The sequence below is a fragment of the Uloborus diversus genome, chromosome 4 (genome assembly GCF_026930045.1).
Source record: "Uloborus diversus isolate 005 chromosome 4, Udiv.v.3.1, whole genome shotgun sequence".
Classification (NCBI taxonomy): domain Eukaryota; kingdom Metazoa; phylum Arthropoda; class Arachnida; order Araneae; family Uloboridae; genus Uloborus; species Uloborus diversus.
The window spans coordinates 80,480,646-80,500,667 of NC_072734.1; the positions used below are offsets into that span (position 1 = coordinate 80,480,646).

The 20,022-nt window shown below is 34.9% G+C and overlaps 2 protein-coding genes across 2 annotated transcripts in view; one reads left to right on the top strand and one right to left on the bottom strand.

Annotated features, from left to right (window-relative positions):
* The window catches only part of LOC129219647 (protein phosphatase 1J-like), a 37,408-nt gene extending 24,301 nt beyond the window's left edge, over positions 1-13,107 (bottom strand). The window contains exons 1-3 of the mRNA XM_054853917.1: positions 12,838-13,107; positions 6,236-6,515; positions 4,777-4,878 (exon numbers count right to left, since the gene is read on the bottom strand). Of these exons, the coding sequence (XP_054709892.1) occupies positions 4,777-4,878; positions 6,236-6,515; positions 12,838-13,073 (618 nt within the window). The 5' untranslated portion in view covers positions 13,074-13,107. The remainder of the gene's footprint in view (positions 1-4,776; positions 4,879-6,235; positions 6,516-12,837) is intronic.
* A 450-nt stretch (positions 13,108-13,557) lies between these two features.
* LOC129221266 (isocitrate dehydrogenase [NAD] subunit gamma, mitochondrial-like) overlaps positions 13,558-20,022 on the top strand; it is a 43,921-nt gene continuing 37,456 nt past the window's right edge. The window contains exon 1 of the mRNA XM_054855721.1: positions 13,558-13,684. Coding sequence (XP_054711696.1) covers positions 13,598-13,684 — 87 coding nt within the window. The 5' untranslated portion in view covers positions 13,558-13,597. The remainder of the gene's footprint in view (positions 13,685-20,022) is intronic.

A 20,022-nucleotide genomic window follows, 5' to 3' on the forward strand; every position in this document is an offset into this window, starting at 1 on the left:
GAGAATGATGTAATCGAACCGTCATCCAGTCCTTGGGCCTCTCCCATCGTCTTGGTCCGAAAGAAAGATGGCTCCACCAGATTTTGTGTTGATTACCGACGACTGAATGAAATCACCAAGAAAGACAGTTACCCTCTTCCACGGATAGACGACACCTTGGACACTCTTTCCGGACACAAGTGGTTTTCGACCCTGGACTTGAAGAGCGGCTACTGGCAGGTTGAGATACACCCTGATGACCGAGAGAAGACAGCGTTTACAACTGGACAAGGCTTATGGCAGTTCAAAGTGATGCCCTTCGGCCTCTGCAATGCACCAGCTACGTTCGAGCGTCTTATGGAGACAGTGTTAAGAGGACTCTCTTACGAATCCTGTCTGGTCTACTTAGACGATATCATCATCGTGGGACGCAGCTTCGAAGAACATCTGGCAAATCTTAGGAAGGTGCTGCAAAAGCTTAAGGAAGCCAATCTGAAGTTAAGCCCGTCCAAATGTAATTTGTTCCGCCGGGAAGTGAACTACCTTGGTCACATCATCTCTTCTGAGGGTGTGCAAACCGATCCAGAGAAGGTATCTGCGGTCAGGAGTTGGAGTCGTCCCGAAAACATCCATCAGTTGCGAAGTTTCCTGGGGCTCTGCACGTACTACAGGAAGTTTGTGAAGGGTTTTTCCAACATTGCACGACCTTTGCATAAGCTGACGGAGAGCAAGCAAAAGTTTGAATGGTCCAAAGAATGCGAAGATGCATTTCTACGACTGAAGGAGGCTTTAACATCAACGCCTATCCTCGCCTATCCTCAGCCTGAAAAATCCTTCATCCTGGACACTGATGCGAGCAACGAGGGAATTGGAGCTGTTTTATCCCAAGAAATTGACGGAAATGAACATGTCATCGCTTACTGGAGCAAATGCTTATCAAAGTCGGAGCGAAATTACTGCGTCACCAGAAAGGAGTTACTGGCCATAGTGAAAGCTGTAGAACACTTCCATCATTACCTCTACGGCCGAAAATTTCTGCTTCGGACAGATCATGCCTCGTTAACTTGGCTTTTGAACTTCAAGAATCCAGAAGGCCAGATAGCCAGATGGATACAGCGGCTCCAGGAATATGACATGGAGATCAAGCATCGAAAAGGGTTATCTCACGGTAATGCTGACGCTTTATCAAGGAGACCCTGTCCTGAGAACTGCCACTATTGTTCCCGAATCGAGAAACAGTATGGAACGACTAGCCCTACCGCCTATCAGGTGACAGTGACTCCAACATCATCAGAACCTGATCCATGGAGTGATGACCAAGTTCGAAAAGATCAACTTGAAGACCCCGACATAAAACCAATTTTAGAGTTCATGGAAAGTGACAGTCGACGCCCTAGCTGGCAGGACGTTTCCATCTTCAGTCCTGCAACAAAAAGATACTGGGCTTTATGGAACTCACTCCATTTACGGAACGGCGTGCTACACCGGAAATGGGAATCTGACGACGGCAAGACATCTAGGTGGCAGTTACTACTTCCTCGATCCAGGATTTCAGATGTTCTGAAAGAAATACATAGTAGTGCGACTGGAGGACATTTTGGTGTCTTGAAAACTCTCAATAAAGTTCGGGAGCGCTTCTTCTGGAGCAAGGCGAAGGATGACGTGGAGAAGTGGTGCCATTCTTGTGACGCCTGTGCTGCTCGTAAAGGACCGAAGAAGAGAAGCAGAGGGAAGCTACATCTGTACAACGTTGGAGCTCCTTTCGAACGAATTGGGATCGACATCCTGGGTCCTCTACCAAGAACTGCTGATGGGAACAAATACATTCTTGTTTCCATCGACTACTTCACCAAATGGCCGGAAGCATATCCCATTCCAGATCAAGAGGCTACTACCGTAGCAGAGACTCTAGTCCAACATTGGATCTCGAGATACGGAACACCTTTGCAGATTCATTCCGATCAAGGGAGGAATTTCATCTCTGCTGTGTTTAAGGGCCTATGTCAAATTTTCGGAATTGAGAAAACTAGGACAACACCACTACACCCACAATCGGACGGCATGGTGGAGAGATTTAACCGCACAATCCTAAATAATCTCTCGCTTATGGTATCCAGAAATCAACAGGATTGGGACAAGAAGTTACCTTTGTTCCTGCTGGCCTACCGCAGTGCTGTCCACGAGACTACCGGATTTGCCCCATCTCAGATGCTCTTCGGACGAGAGCTTCGGCTACCTTGTGATCTCGTCTTCGGTCGTCCTCCGGATGCGCCTTCATCGCCTGAGGAGTACATCCAGGATCTCCAGGCCCGGTTGGAAGACGTTCATAACTTCGCACGAGAGCGAATCAACATCGCGGCGGAGAAGATGAAGACCCGATACGACACAAGGTCTACTGGACATGAATTCAACGAAGGCGACAAGGTTTGGTTATGGAATCCCATCCGACGGAAAGGTCTGTCACCCAAATTGCAGTCGCATTGGGATGGACCCTACAAAGTCGTTAACCGACTAAATGACGTCGTAGTGAGGATCCAAAAATCACCTAATGCAAAACCTAGGGTTGTACATTATGATCGGTTAGCCCCATACTATGGCCATAGTTCATGAGTATTACGTAAACAACCATGGTTGATAACATAAAAGTTGTAGATAATTTTTGCTTTTAATGTTTAGTAATATTTCTTGTTATTATTGTGTTTTCTGTATCTGTTAGTTATAATTTAATGTGTGTAATTGTGAACTTGTGATAGAAGTTTGGCACCCTTTCTGGGGATTGTACTGCCCGGGACGTGCAGTCCTTAGGAAGGGGGCAATGTTACAAATTCTGTAAATAGTAATTATTGTAGGAACGTAACCTGTAAATAGTTTCCCGTAATGAATATACAACCCCTTTTTCATATGGCTAAAATATACGACCCCTATTTTATTTTTCTTTTCATTGATAACGGTCTACGCATTTCGGGAAGCCGAAGGAAACGTGTAGAATGTTGTGGAAAATTCTTTTCGGTGTATTTAAGCCGTTAGCGATGGATAAACAGTCAGTTTCGATTGAGGATTTCGAACTGAGCGAGAGCATTTTGCTCTGTTTATAGCGAGGCATTTCGCTGTGTTGTTTTCGTATTTGGAAGTAAATACGTGTGTAAACGTTGAGTTTACGGTGTTGTGTGATAATTGCTTAATTGCTGATGAATAACTTAGCAGTTGTTGAAGATCTTTCCTGTACATAGTGTAAATAAATTTCCTGTGTTTTTATCAAGAACTGTGTCTTCATTTCAAGAAAGTGGAAGTCGCACCGAATCCGTTACAATACGATAAGATATTGAAGAAAAATGTTTTCATTTTTGAAAATTTTTACAATTTGTTACCGCAGGCGGCTTGAACCGTTATAACTTAGATGGCAGCACGTGTTCATCATTTAACAGCACGGTTAAAATACAAAATAAATTAAACTATGCTCTTTTTTACGCGTAGCTTTTCGAATGTAGTAAAAATGTGATAAGCTATTTGTTTTTTTGCAAAAAGAAGAAAAAATATATATTTTACCCTTCAAATTGAAGTAGTAATTTTTTTATTTGTACAAAGAGTCAAAAACTCATTAGAAGAATATATATTTCAATATACGATTTATTATTTTTTTCTGAACAAAAAACAATTTTATTGTAGTCTGAAATCTCAAACCTGTTACTTACATTTTCGCTTACATTATGCTTTAATTTTCTTACTGAAGCCAAAACTTTAAAAACGAACAAACAAACAAAAAAAAAAAAAGCTTTATTATGCAGAAGTTATTTAGCACCACATTGCATCACGTTTTCATAACAGCATGGAGCGTTTCCTTCTCATTTATTCTGTTCCCTCATACTTGTTATTCATTTTATTAAGTGTTCATGTAATGCGCGAAATTTCTCTAATTTTTTGATGCAGATTGTCCGGACGTGGGCCCGAACACTTATTCTCCTGGTTACCAGGAGAATGCTCTGTCAAACAAGCTATTCAGCTCTGTTGGTCATAGTGCAAGTTAAAGTTATAAGTTTAACCAAAAACTTCATTCTGGTTCCTTAAAACAGGTTTTTCGGCTGAAAAAATTAATTTTTAGACCGTGGGTCTATTTTTCGTCAGTAGCCAGCACCATAAGCTTTAAAATAAGGTGTAAATCAAAGAAATTGATCAAGAATTGAGGAAAATCTGGCATAGAAACCAAAATCAGGCTACAGAAGTAATATATAAGGATTATCAGGGGATGCACATACCTACTGCAAATACATCTACACAGCAGCAAATGTATCTGTACATGGCATGCATGTTTATGTGATCCACCAATGAATGTAAGTGGGGATATGGAGTACATTTAACTATAGAATTTCTTATTATTTTCTTCGAAAAATGTTGCACATGAACGAATATTTTTTAGGACATAGAGTGAAATTTGTACATCAATGTACTTATGGTGAAATAAATATTGAAAAGAAAAAAAATTGTTACATTAAATTTATTTGATGAAATTAACTTATTTCAAATGTTCAAAACTGTGCCTCAGAGCCAGACTAACCAAAGTTACATAATTGCTACTTCACAGGAGAGGAAAAACGTCTGCCTGTATTCACGAAGGATGGGACTTGCGCTCTTTTAATACTGGTAGATAGCTAAAAAGGATCTTTTTAAGAATTACGTTCACATGGCTCGCTGCTATATAGGATAATACATACAATGCACTAATAAACAGAAAATGGCAACTTTTGGACTTACGTTAGCCTGGCTCTGAGGTAAATACAGTTAAAGGAAAGTTTTCCTCACTTGTATTATTTTATGCAAGGTATTTGATGCAGACACAGCAACACCAGACCCAGCATGTCCATCAAACAAAGCAAAATAAATCCATGGAATGGTATGGTCTAGCTAAAAGTAAAATGCATATATTTTTACATGAATAATTATGATTATGAATGAAATTTAAATAAATACAACAGTGTCAACTAACAATAGGCTCTGGGCCCAGCTGAACTTGCCCATTTAATTAATAATTCTGTGATGAAGATCAAGAATCCTCACAAAACTATTTAGATACAGTAAATAACCACACATATAAATCAACAGCAACATTTTTTCAAATTAAAAGTGATACAAATAAAACAAAATATCAGCAATTTCTTTTTGAAAAACCACTCATTATTGATCACAATAGCATGTATCCATACTAGAGTGAAAGTATAGATGGTGTGCTAGTTTTGTATTTCTCTGTTATCTATGTAAATAAATCTTTAAATCCTAATATTTAACATACAGTATTAAAAACTACAAACATTTCAATACATTACCAATTTTGGAAATCATACCTGTTGGCCAAACAAAAAATAAATAAATAAAAACAGTAAACTCTTAATTTTCCACAAATGACTCAAGGATGAATTCAGAAATTGTTCAAGGGGGGGGGGTGATTTTTTAACTAACCTCTACTACGTATTTAATTTACACATGTTTATTTTTTTGGGGGGGGGGGGGAGGGCACACCATTTTTATCTGACACAACTCAATTGCTTAGATTTCTCCAAGGAGGTCCCCAAACCTATTCTATCGTTTTTCCATTGAAAGAGCTATTCTAAAATTGTGCTGTAGAACTTAAATGTCATAATAATTCCGGGGCAATGTTTCAAAAACATCTCCCACTAACATGATTGACGGTCGACGACGTAATAACAAATACATAAATTTTTGTTAACCCAGGGGTGCCCACCTAAGGGGGGGGGGGGTCATGGCGCAGACTGTGCCGTTAAAATTTTAAAGGGGATTGTTTTGAGGGGTATTTTTTCCGATTTGAGGGGGGGGCATCTTGCTTTGGGAGTTGGGGGTCTTTGCATAATTTAGGTGGTGGTGCGCCCTTGCTTTTTTTTGGGGGGGGGGGAGGGGGACACCCCTGGTTAACTTCTAAGAGTGGTTACCTTTTTCACCAAGAAAGCATACAAAACGTCTTCCTTAGAAAAATATAATTAAATTTCTAAAAAAACATCTTTAAGAATTAGATTTAAAAAAGGTTCATTCTGAGCATTCATTTAAGTTACTTATGCTTGTGATACAAATTAAGTAGACTCATCCTTCATTGTTTGAGTATTGGGTACAAGTTTGAGTATTAGATATACAAATAAAAAAAATCTTAAGTATCTTAAGATTACAAATAAGTTTTATATAACTGTTCAGATAAGTTACCTAGTAATATGTGCTTAAAGAAAAGCATGCAGTTCAAAATTTACATACGTACCACAATTTTACGAGGCTGTTCAGGTGTAGAAGGTGGTGTGGTGAATTTAGGATCATCTGAATTATTTACACTATTAGGAATAGGAGACTCTGTTTCTGACTTAGATTCTGCACTTTCAGTCTCATTTGACTCCACATTGCTTTCTTTAGCATTATCTTTCACAGGATTTTGTGGCACAGTCATATCATGTTTGACCGAAATGGCAGAAGATGTATATAAAACTCCTCTTATTGTTGTACCTTGATCTTCATTTCTAACACTTTTCCCAGCATTGATTGCTCTATAGGATTTAAACACATGTACAGAACAGAAATTGAACAAAAAACAATGTAAATTTACATGGAAAATTAATATAGGGTAGCAAAAATATTCATTCAATTTTTTAAACAACATCTAAAGCTAAGCTACACAAAACAGAAAAGAAAGTCACTCCTCTGGTAATAGTAATGTACAGAATATTTTATGAACTAAAGATAGTCCGACTGCAGAAATATAGCACCTGCCAAACATTTCTGGAACAAGACCATTCCTTAGTAGAGAAGGAAAAAAGAACCAAATTGGGAAATTTAGTGACCTTTTATCAAAATAAATGTACTTCTTTAACAAATTTCATATTAGATCATAAAAAATATTTGTTATACTTTAAAAAGAAAGAACACTTGAATCACTTTTAAACAGAAAAGAAAAAATTGCTAAAGCAGTCAAAAATGATAAAGGAAAATAACACTGTTAACAAATTAACTATAAGAAAATGCCTATGAGGGCAATAAAAGCAGCAATAATGCAGACAATAAAAGATAATGTCCTAACACTAAATTGCAACCTTGAAAGACATGTGTTTTATACTTGTCAAGGAATGCCTTTTTCACACCTATGCTCATTTCTTTTGCATTCAACAAAAGGTTATTTTAAACCCTGAAAAACACATCACCAGTTCCCTTCAAATTTGAGCAATTTAATGCTGCAATATTGACTTGTACTTTTCAGCACAAAGCTAACTTTACTTTAAAGGTTTTATTTTATTTCTAATACAGACAATGTTCAAAAAATAATTTTTACCCTCAGTTAGTAAGAATAAGGTTTCAGAGTTGGACTTATTTTGGGGTAAAGGAGTCAGAGTCAGGGTCAAAAGTTTAAAATTCTAAGAGTTGGAGTAGGACATTCTACAGGGGTGATTGTGACTCCATGAAAAATACCTGAACTTTTTTCCAAGAAAAAGTATTTTGATGGGCATGCATATACCATGGGTCTGTCCAGAATTTTTCACAGGGTCCGTTTTTTTGTGAAAAATCAAATAATTTTGTGAAAAATGAATTAATTTTGTGAAAAATCAAAAAATTTTGCAAAAAAAAAAAAAAATTTTTTTTTTTTTTTTTTAAAACGAAATTTTAGAATTTAGAGATGGCACAAACTGCATCAAATAAACTTAAAGTTGAGTGTTTTCCTCTCCTACGTCGAGAAAATCATTCTGGATTTTTTTCTGATATTTCTCGGGGGGGGGGGGGGGGGGGGGGGGGGGGCATCGCTCTTTCAAGTATCAATATTTATCTACCATTCTACATTATGTTAAATTATACTAGATATATTTCTGTACAGTACTTAAAATAATTGTAACAAAAATATAAATAAATAAAATAAAATTCAGAATAGGGTTCAGCATTCAACTTTTTGACCCAAGACACTCTTAGAAAGCACAAAATTTCGTTTAAAACTTATAAATTTCGTGATTTTAACAAAAATAAAAAGATATTTCAATTGTTTACCTCTTAACAAAGCGTAATAATCATCAAAAATTCGAAAAATCGGATTCCCATAGCGGATGCAAAGAGATCGCAATTCTCAAAGTGAAGGCATCAAAAGTATAAAAACGGCTTGTAAAAGAAATATTTTTGATAAAATTATTTTAAAATTGCATTTTAGAGTCCTATGATAAACATATCATTAATATCTGTGGACACAGTTGACCCAAAAAATGAAATAAAATAAACCATCTATTCAGCATTTTAATTTTTGACTCATAACAGAAAATGGAATTTTGCTTTAAAAACTTGAAATGAGAGTTCTAACAGAAATAAAGAGACTTTTCATTAATGTGAATCCTAATAAAGCGAAGTTAGCTTGAAAAAAGAACAAAATATGATTCTCATATCGGATGTTAAAAGATTGCATTTTTCAAAATGTAGACATCTAAAGAAAAAAAAAAACGGTAATTAAAAGAGTTTATTTAAAGTTAATCATCCTTGTTAGCATGGAAAAATCAAAACTCATATAATTTTCTCCCAAAATAACAATTAAACATCACACCGCACCACCGCACCATAAAAACGCAAATATTGACAAGCTGGTAAAATGATGAGAATATTTTCTAATCGAGTCATTATAAAGGTTCAACGCCAGAGGCTAAGTGGTGATAATTTTGAAGTTGGTAACCCTATCTGAAACGATCATATTTTATTTTTTCCTCACCCTTACTATCCCTTTGCAGTTCTAAGTTCATTTCGCAGATATATATTATTATTGTTTATTAAATCATGAGCAGAGAAAAGTGCTTACCAATGCCTTTTCAGAAAAGTTTACAACAACACCGCTGCTAATTAGCTGTGATAAAACAAACAACCATTATATTTATTTGGCAGTAGCAATTATTTATCGCTTGCAGAAGCATCCCAAGAGTGCCGATTTTTTTTTTTTTTTTTTTTTCAAAATTAGCCGATTTTGTACAAGCTGATCCCTCTAATTTGACTTTAAAAAAGGTTCCAAAAATTATTGGTTTATACACAGAAATATGGTTTATACACAGAAATATGCGGTTTATACACAGAAATATGCGTTATTTTGCTTTCAGATTTGATCTTTCAATAAACAATTTGTGACAGATCCGATCTTGTTTATCAGAATTATGTGAAGGGTCCGTTTTGTTTGATCGGGATTTTGTGAAAGGTTCGTTTTGTTTGATCGGGATTTTGTGAAAGGTCCGTTTTGGTTGATCGGATTTTTGTGAAGGGTCCGTTAACGGACCCAAATATCCTCTGGCCAGACCCCTGTATACACATTACATGTATGCACACATTATTTATATACATAATTATTTGTTGGGGCTAAAACTCGAAGTTTTAATTGGACTTAATATGTCCATGTGCATGGAGAGAATTAAATTCTTTTAATTTTTCTCATTTCTAAAAATTTTTCAAAGAATGTTTTATTTTCCTCCATTGTATCTGAATCCTTAACCATTTATTACATTCATTTTCTAAAAGTGCATAAATATTTCAGAATTAAATAAGTTTGGGGCAAAAGGGGCAGAATGTATTATGATCACTGCGCAATAGGGCTAGGCGATATCCGAATTTTAATGCCAAGATATATCGCTCTCCAAATATCGATATTTTCGATATATATAAGTCGTTAAATTCAACATTTAATGGGGGACGGGGGACTGTAAAGTAGAGACGTACCGAGTAGCACTTTGGCCGAGTAGCCGAGTACCGAGTACTCGGCCTTTTATTACTCGGCCGAGTACCGAGTACTCGGCCTTCCACTACTCGGCCGAGTTCCAAGTACCAATTTTGTTTTAAGAAGAACCACCGACACACATGTGATGAATTTTGAACTTATTGGAATAGTAGTATAAACCTCCTTGTCCATATAATAGTTTTTAAAACTAAATTCCTGCTGAAATTTAATTACGCATTATATATATACAATTTTGTTTGTGTCAAAACTTTTACAAAAAAATAATTTTTTAAATTAAAAATAAATAAATGAAAGGTATGATTAATCAAGTTGGAATTAAAACAAATTACAGTAAAATCCCTCTAATGCGGACACTAACAGGACAAATTTTTTTCTGCAATATAGAGGTGTCCGCAGGACAGGGGTTTAATAATGTTATTTGCATTGGAACTGGGGAATTAAAAATTGTCCGCATAAGAGGGTTGTCCGTTAGGAGGGGTTTCACTGTATACCAATCAATTATAGTTCTAATCTGCCAAACATAAATAATTTTTAAAAGCAGATAAAACAAATGTGCAGGAACACTCCAGACACCTGTTTTCTGCCCCCCCCCCCCCCCCCCCCCCCGTTACAAGGAACGTCTTTTTCAGTGCATAACATGTGAGCTAAAGAATGTAAAAACATTCAACAAAAAAATACGACTTTTGTCGGATGCCTTTAAATCTACGAGCCCCCATTTTGTGCATTGAAAAAGGAATTCCTTGTAATGCCAAAACACGTGTCTGCAGAGTTCCTGCACTGTACTTTTAAGGTTGTTTTATTTTTTAAGCAAAGTTATTTTTACATTTTTTATAACTAATTTTTGTTTGTAGCAAAAATCCATTTTTAATATAAAAATTCCATATTTTCTATACTTAACATTTTTTGCGTAATTTTTAATAAAGAAGTTTTATTAACTTTGGGGACATTAAAATAAAGATTTATTCCATTGAAGCATTACAAAGTTCATTATTCTCAAAATTTAAATTTGACTTATAAATTTTAATTGTAAATGATTGCAGAATATAATGCTTGCTCTTTTTTTATAAATTTTAGTATCGGACAATATTCAATTTTTTGCAACTACTCGGTATTGGCCGAGTATCTGATCAGAATTTGGCCGAGTACCGAGTACTCGGCAAATAGGCCGAGTACCGAGTAGTTACCGAGTACTCGGTACGTCTCTACTGTAAAGCCTATTACATTAGCATCTACAACAGAGAAAAGCCATAGGCCATCTTGGTGAATAAATACAGTTGGCTCTCTGTTTAACGACTCCCTATTTAACGACTTTCTCTATTTAACGATGGCATTTCACGGTCCCAGATGGTCCACTACAGTGTTAAATGCATTCTATTTAAGGACGCTTTCTACTTAAAGACGATTTTTCGTGGTCCCCTGAAAGTCGTTAAACAGAGAGCCAACTGTATTTTAGCAATTTAATCTAATAATATAGTTACAGCAAGGATTTTCATGTGTTTGTGTCGGGAGGGGGGGGGCATGAAGCAGATTATACCACAGAAACTTTTGGAGAAATTAATTTAGAAGAATTTAAGTCTTTTTATTAGTGGGTGGCAATTCTTGAGGGAAAAGGGGGCTTGGTAAAATTGAGGGGTGCCATCACAGTCGGGGGGGAATGGGCAACCCTAGTTACATCATCTGCATATTAAGATATGCAACAGAGAAACGATATTTGACATCTTGAAAAGAAAATATTAAGGGGGAAATATAAAGTAACGCTCCTTTCTCTTCTTATCTAGCCTTTATTCAATCTCTCGCCCCAGCTGTTCTTCAATAATTACCATAGAGATTGCAAAACATGACGGTAGCTTACGCTTTATACCAAACGAAACGTCTTCAATTTGGACTTTCGGCGTTTCATTAAACATGGACCTAAATTTTACAAAAGTGGGTTTTTCTGAAAATATAGGATGGTTCCGGTATTTTCGAAGATGAAGATACCGGAAATCAAGATGTAAATACCGAAAATCCGGAACACAATCACCCCTGATTACCTGATTGTGGACCTCTAAGTCCACAACTCTGCCAGTGCTTCAAATGTCAGACTTATTTTGGGATAATGGAGTCACAACCAGGGTTTCTAGATTTAAGCACAGTAAATACGGGACAGGTTTCTAGGAGTGAAAAGAGGGGGGGGGGGATTTTTTTGGTTGAGGGCATTTACTGGATTTGGTGTATTTTTAAGGGGTGCTTTCCGACGTAGAACATCTCTTCATGAATAATCTGAAAAATTAAATCATAACAAAGAATTAAACCATATAAAATGTCGCTGACCAAAGTGTAAAAACAATTTTCATTGTGATTGACGATGCATGCGCAGAGATATACTTCCAACATTTGTTAATGAGCAAAGAGGAAGCAATCATTCGGTTCTTCATGGTCTGCCGCCAAAATAAAAACCAAATTGAAACGAAAATATTTTTGCGTTTGCTGCCATAGTTTTCTTATTGCTTTGTTTCATATTTTTTGTTTTACTCTATTTTTCCCCCTTAAAATAATGTCTTGTTTCGTAAAATATTGTTATTAGCTAAAATATGGGACTTTAGCAGTCCCTTATGGAAGTTCCCCGAGACGCGGGAAAATTTTTCAAAATACGGGACTGTCCCTTGAAATCCAGGACGTCTGGCAACCCTGGTCACAACCCAACATTCTAGAATTTTCGGAGTAGGAGTTTGTCAATTTCCCTCCAAACTCCGCACCATGGTAAGAAATTCAACTGAAAAATATGTTTGTTTGTCATAAAAGGAGTGTTGTGGAATAAAAAAGAAGGATTTATGCTGGGCATCTAGTTTTAACGTTTTAGCTCGCATTACGATTTTAAAAATTTGCATCGTGATCGCAGAAGTAACTGAAAGGCTCACCAAAATTTTAAGACACTAAAATACAAAGGACGACATGACCATACATACAGCACGACATGAACCATGCTGAATGACAAAAAAGTAGAAGAATATGATCTGTACACGAAAGAAATGTAAAAGCTGCCTCGAATTGAAACTTTTAACAGTTGGAGTGAAACGTTTTGAAATAAAATCCTTTATTTAAAGGGTTTCAAGAATTAGGCGAATCATAAAACCTCAAATTCTTACTCTGCATAACCAGAGTTCCAAGGCAATTTTGTAATGTCTCTTGGAACAATTATGGGTCGTATTACATGGTCCGCTGAAACTTGTACTTCATCATCTGTTGTTAGTTGTAGGAAAGTTGGACGAGTATATCGAAATTTTAAGGGCGGCCTATCATTAAGTTCACCATCTTTAATAGCTGGAAAACTTTCTATTCCTCCGACAACATTATACAAGGCATTTTTAACTCGATTAAACATGCCTACTTCCTCAGTTTGCAAACATTAGAGTTCAAAACCCAAACAAACTTTGCAGAGTACGTTGGCATCTCGTGATTAATATCTGATGGTTACAGTTATATTTAATCAATTTTTGTGACCGAGCTTTATGTATTAACAAGGGTGCGTTCGACGAACCTCACCGGTTAACCAGTAAGTAACCGGTTACTTACCGCAGCGTTCTATGATCAACCGGTTACCTCACTGGTTCCCATTCTAAGCAGTTCATTGGTTGATCTGAGCACGTGATCATTCGTTGTCACGTGATCAACTAACCGGTCGCTCTCGGTCGTGCTCATCGAACGCAACCCAAAATAGACGAAGAGAATTGTGTTTTCTCACCGTTTAATACATTAATACTGTGATTTCTGAGTTTTATTAAACGGATTAAAGACATATTTCTTTTATCTCATTCACTCATGTAGTTCAAAACTTCTACTTCGACTTAAGTTTTTGTTTTGAAACTTTTTTTTTAACACGAGTTTTGCGTTTTAAGAAATTTAAAAATGTTAGTTTCACGATTTGCAAGATCGCTTTTAAATTCCACAAGCAGACAAATTTCTCCAGTGTTGCTTAGCAATTACGAATTGCGGGTAAAGTATTATATGCTTTGTTAAACTTACTCAATTCATCCCTGTTATTTTTTTGCCCTTCAAATATTTTCAGCTTTAGAGAGAGGTCAAATGTCATATGCTTTAATTTTGTAACATTTTGATTCAATAAAAAGTTCCGTAATCTTGACATTGTAGAGTATTTTTTGTTTTTCAATTCACATTCGTGCCTTTAGTACGTTTATTGATCTCTGCAGTTTAACCTGTAACAGGGGAGGTGAAAAAGTAGGACGTAACAGGGGACGTGAGGTCTCAGAGACCGCTCTATTTAAAAAATTCCTAAAAATCGTGCAATTAAGATACATTCCTGTAATTTCTCTCAGATGTTTCTTGAACTTTTATTATCACGGGAAAAAAATTTTGTGAACTTCGATTTGCATTTGAAATATACCTTTTCCGAGGAAATTCTGCTAGAGTCTTAAGAGTTTTCGTGAAAACCATATGCTGCAGTAAATAACTAACTACTCATAATAAAAATGAATCTAATATTTATTAATGATTTCATTTTAGTTGTTTAATATATACAGAATATTTTAGTACCAGAAAATTGATTATATCAAGTTACTGGAAAATTTTGACAAACCTTTAAATATTAGTATTTTGCGTTGTATTTCGAGGAATAATTCAGCCTTCATTGTTCCTAGAACATCATTGTATAATGTTTGTGAACATTTCAAACTACTCTCAACCTCATCTAATATTTTGCATCTTATCCACATAACGCGAGTAAGATAAACGTACCTATATCCGGGGTTCTAACGTTAAGAACCTAATGTCTACTAGTGCCGAAAATTCCTCCCCTTCAGTAACACTGAAGGGGAGGTGCAGTCTCACAGACCGCTTCTAAAGAATGCAATGAAATTTAAACCAGATGCACTTGCCTTAGGATACTGATAAGCAAAAGGGGTGTTCAAGGTTGCAAAATAATAAGCTATTGGGAATAACCATTCAATCAGCCTGTAAATGAAATAGGCATGATCGGATGAATTTTGAGCAGTTTGGTGAGACCGCACCTCCCCTGTTAAGGGTTAATAATAAGCCCAGTGGCAGAAACTCCGCGACACGGCGACAATGTCGCAGACAACGGAACCATATCGCGGACAGTTCTGTCCTTGCTAAAAAAATAAAAGTTGTCCGCAAAAAAAAAAAAACTGTCCGCAGTGAAGGAAAAGAAAAAACTAAAGCTGTCCGCAACTGTCGGACATGGACATAATGAACTCCTGACGCAGGGAGAGAATGATCGCACATGTGATTGTTCTTGTTTGCAAGCCTGCCACACTTATAAACCAAAGCAAAACGATCTTTTTCAAATTATTTGCTGAAAAAGCAAATCTGAAATCAAAATAAAGCATATTTGTGTGTACAAAAAAAAAAAAAAACGTAGCACATTTCTGTGATGCAAGCGATACATAACTAACATAGTGAATAATTTTGCTTGTTTGTTTTTATCATATCATTAGCAATGGTGTTGTTATAAAGTTCTCTAAAAACGCAGTGTAAGAACTTTTTCTTCCCGTTAATGACTTTTAAAAAAAAAAGAAAAAAAGCATTTATCAGCGCATTGAAATGGGATCGCTTCAAATATGGTTACCAGCTTTAAAATTATCGCCCTTTAGTTCTGGCGTTAAACCTTTACTCATCTTGTTTTTTTTTCACGACTCCGAATTTTCGGTAAATATGTCCGTGATATTAATAAAATTCAATATGCACCCCTGTTAAATGGTAATTGTAAAATTATTTTATTTTAATAAACTTTTATTTACCGTTTTTATACTTTTATTGCTTCCATTTTGAAAAATGCAATCTGATTGGTGATTACATCCGATACAGTGTTGCCAGATGGTCAAATCCAGATTTCCCCAATTCCCTTCCAACTTTTCCCCAAAAAGCGATGTTTTCTACCAAAATTCCCCAAATGCAAAAATTATTTTTCTACTAATATTTTCATAAAATGAATCTACTTCCTCTAATATTTTTGTCTCTTGAAAAATTTTTTTCCCCCAAATAACCAAATTTTCTTATAAAATTCCCCAACTTTTTTTTTCTTCACATTTTCGCTTTTTTTTTGTCTTTATCTATGAGTAGTTCTCAAAAGGTGGGAGCAAACACCGACTTCAACTTTGAAGCTTCAACACCAAATAACTTTCATTTTAATTAACTCTAAAATTTTTGAGGTAAATTATAATGCTGTATAGAGACAAGAATTGACATAAATTATGGAAAAAAAGCTCTTTAAATGCCCTTAAAAAATATTTTCTTTGCTAAATGGCAAAATTTTGGACATACCAAAACGTTAACTGAGCAAATGTACCATTAAAAAAAAAAATTTTTAATTATTTCCATACGTTTCAAAAAAAAATTAAAGGCATGAATCTTCACTGAATAATTTTTTGTTAATATTTTACACAAATAACAAAAGTAAAGACAGATTATTTACTTTGTAAACGATTTTAGAAAAAAGTAAGTTTGAAATTTGATGCATGTCCAAAAGTTACGATCTTTACAATGCTATTATTTGAGAACTAAGTATATGATGTTTTCGTTTTAAAGGTATTTATCGATCCTCAGAATCAGTTTTTAATTGTTTAAAAGTGTTTTCATAAGCTTTTATGCAGTATCTTAGAAGAAAAATATTTTTTTTTAAACGTACATGTGAGATGTCCAAATGGCGTTACGATCTTGACGCCGATAATTCTGTCCGTTTATTTATAATTTTTTTATAATCCACTGTCTTCTAACATCAATAAAAAAGATTATTATGATGTTATCTTCTTTAATCCATTGGTATTTTGCATAACTAAAACGTTACACATTGAACAATACATAAATTACAGTAGAAACTTGGCTGGTTATGATCGAACGAAAGCCATTTTGCGCGAAAATCGCCAAGCAAACCTCCGTTGGCGTCAACACAGTATACGATAAGCTAAAGGTTACCAGAGGGGGATTTCAGTTTGACAAATGTAGTTAATCGTCAGCTGCACCAGTTTTGGCGACTTTATCACCTGCACTAGCATTTTTTTTCCCGCCTCTTTTATTATTTTAGATTTTTTTTTCTCTTCTTTCTTTTGGAAACATAATTTAACGATCTCCAAATAGAAATACGAATTTCTTTTTTCAATAATTTTTTTTTAGACATCGTTTTAATTCTCATGACATTAGAAAAAATATTCATTATTAAAACTGATGTCACTTTTTACATTCTTTCTTAAAGCATATTTTGTTTATTTTTCCTTTAAAAATATATATGTTGTATTTATTTGTCTCTATTTTTATTCCTTATTTGTCCCAAAAAATCAAACTACAAGTTTGTATAATTATTTCCATGAAGGTTTTTTCTACCTTTCATCAACTTCTTCAAAATCATTCCAAAACTTTATTATATGTAAAGAGCAGTATGTATAGCCATTCAAGTACTTCATTAATATCCTCTTTATCATTAAATTGCAAAATTCAAAAAGTAGTAAATAAAATTTTCATTGGAAAAGTTAAAAATCAGATTAACAGTTGTCAAAAATAGTGAAACTTAGATTATGATGATGTCCAAAATCCGTTACCTACAGGACAACAATGTCCAAAATCTGTTACCTACAGACTGCTAATTTAATTTGCTAATTAACAATTTTTACAAATACCTGCTGTCTTTTCATGTTCATATATTGTGTTCTAGGTATGCATACTATAGAATAAAAGCAAAATTGATATCAAATTCGAAAATTTTTGAAATTGCTCAAAGTTAACTTTTTTGTTCCCACCTTTTGAGAACTGCCCCTATATCTTCCTTTATCTTTACTAATAATAAAGCTGAAAGTCTCTCTGTTCGGATATCTCTCTGTCCGGTTCTCTTTCTGTCTGTCAGGATGTCTAACGCACATATAGCGCCAAGATTGTTCGGTTGATTTTCATGAAATTTGGCAAAGAATTAGTTTGTAGCATGAAGCACCTTTAAGCGATTTTTTGAAAATTCGATTTTTTTCTTTTTCTATTCCAATTTTAAGAACATTTTCCCGAGCAAAATTCTCATAAGATGGACGAGTAAATTGCCAAGTTATCATAACGTGGAACCGTAACGTGGGCAATCCAATTGATGAGAAATTATGCATTATTTGTAAATATACAGAGTGACCAAAAGACCTTTTAATTTTCTACTACGGGCAAAGCCGTGCGAGTGCCACTAGTCATAAATACAAGCGCCTGACCGAGAGATAAGAAATAACCAAATATTTTTTTTCTACTTGCATTTACTACTCTGCTTCTGTATGTACATTCAAACTATGATTTTTGTATATATTTATCCAAGAACACTCTTTATTACACTTATTTTTACCTGTTTCACGTATCAACTAGTTACTCACGCAGAACATTAATGCGAATTCCATAGCATAGTATTCCACATAATGCGAAATCCATAAAGTTGAGCAAAGCTAACCCAACGCTGTTTGATACAAACAATGTTCCCACTACTTCTTGATGCAAATTTAAGTACGAAAAAAAAAATATTTTTTCCCGAGGTTTTTTTTCCCCCAGGTTTTCCTCAAGGAAAAAATTTTTCCCTCAAAACCCATTTCCCCAAAATTTCCCCAGAGAGCACCAGATTTCCCCAAAATGGGGGAAATTTCCCCCAATCTGGCAACACTGATCCGATATGAGAATCGAAATTTCTCTTTTCTTTGAACCCAACTTTTGCTTCATATGAAGCAGGGTTGGCAAAAACCCGGGTTTTTTTAAAAAAGCCCATGGACCCAGGGTTTTTTGGGTTTTTTTAAATAAAACCCAAAAAAAAACCAACTAAAGCTGGGTTTTTTAAAAGAAATGTGATTTTTTTTGTCTTTTTTTCGGGAAAATGTGGGGTGCTTGTAGCATATTGTAGCGTAAGTATATGGACAAAGCACAAAAATTGTCTTGGGGTAAAAAAAGCTGGAAAATTCAGCGTTTTCTGAAGAAAAGTAAAAAAGACAACGGAACCCAAGAATGGTGAAGTTTCAGATTTTTTGGTTTCCATGATTACCAACAGTTAGGGCAAAGTTACTTCTCGAGTGATAAAATCTATTGTTTGTTTTTAATTACTACATTTTTTATGCATTTTACTTTATTGTATTTCTATTAGTCACGCAAAACTACTATAGAACCTCAAGTATTTTAAATCCCTTTTTACTGAACTCCAGCTTAATCAAGACATTTCTTTGAATTTTATGTTGCCTGTTTTTCTATTTCTGTGTAAATAGTAAGGAATATTAAACTTTTTCTTAAGATAATGAAAATACTGTACATCCTATTCTGTTTTCTGTCAGACCGTTTGTAAAACCTGTTAATTTCTAAAAAATATACCTTGTTTATTCGAGATTTGTGACCTGTTGGTTTGCAGAAAATAATTCACATGAAAGCCTTTTAGCTCGAGTAGTTTCTTCTGTACAATCTACAAATATTGGGAAAATCAGACGTGACATGACTTAGTCAAGATAATTTGAGTTATTTATTGACCAGTTAAAGAAAAAAGTTTAATATATTAATTTAAAATCTTTGAAGCATTTTGTTAATGACGTTAAGAGTTAAGAAATACTATTTAAGTTCAAAATTCATTTTTTATGTCCATTGTCTGTGGTAAGAACAAATAAAAAAGAAGTTTAAATTGTAAAAGTATTTAAATTAATTAATTTTTTAAAAAACTTCTACAAAAATTTGAAAAAACCCAAAAGTGGGCTAAATAATGGGTTTTTTTAATTGGGTTTTTTCAAAAAAAAACCCATTGGGTCCAACCCAATTGGGTCCAATCCGGCCAACCCTGATATGAAGGCAAATTCATGAAATGTCCATTAAAACCATCATTTCAAGATTTTAAAACGAAATTCTGTTTTTGTTTGATTCAAAATCTTAAATGCTGAATAGATGGTTTAATTTTAGTTTTGCTGCAACTGTGTCTATAGATATTAATGATCTGTTTATCATAGGCTTCTAAAACAATTTTTAAAAAATTAATTCTTTAATGAGGCGTTTTTATATTTTCAAAAAATGAATTGATTTTTCACAAATAAAATGGACCCTGTGAAAAATCCTGGACAGACCCCTGTTTAATAGCCAACGCATGTTTGCAAATGTCAGGTGCCCACCAAGGACAGAGGTGAGGGGTCATCAGATTGCACCATTGAAACTTTTAGGGGGAGGTAATTTGAGAAAGATTTTGGTCTCCGTTTGGGGGGGGGGAGTCTCTTTCTTGAAAGGGGAGTGATTCAAAGAATTTAGGAAAGTGCACCATCGTCTTTGTGTGTGTGTGTGTGGGGGGGGGGGGTCCTGCCTTATTTCAAAACTAATTATTTAAAAAG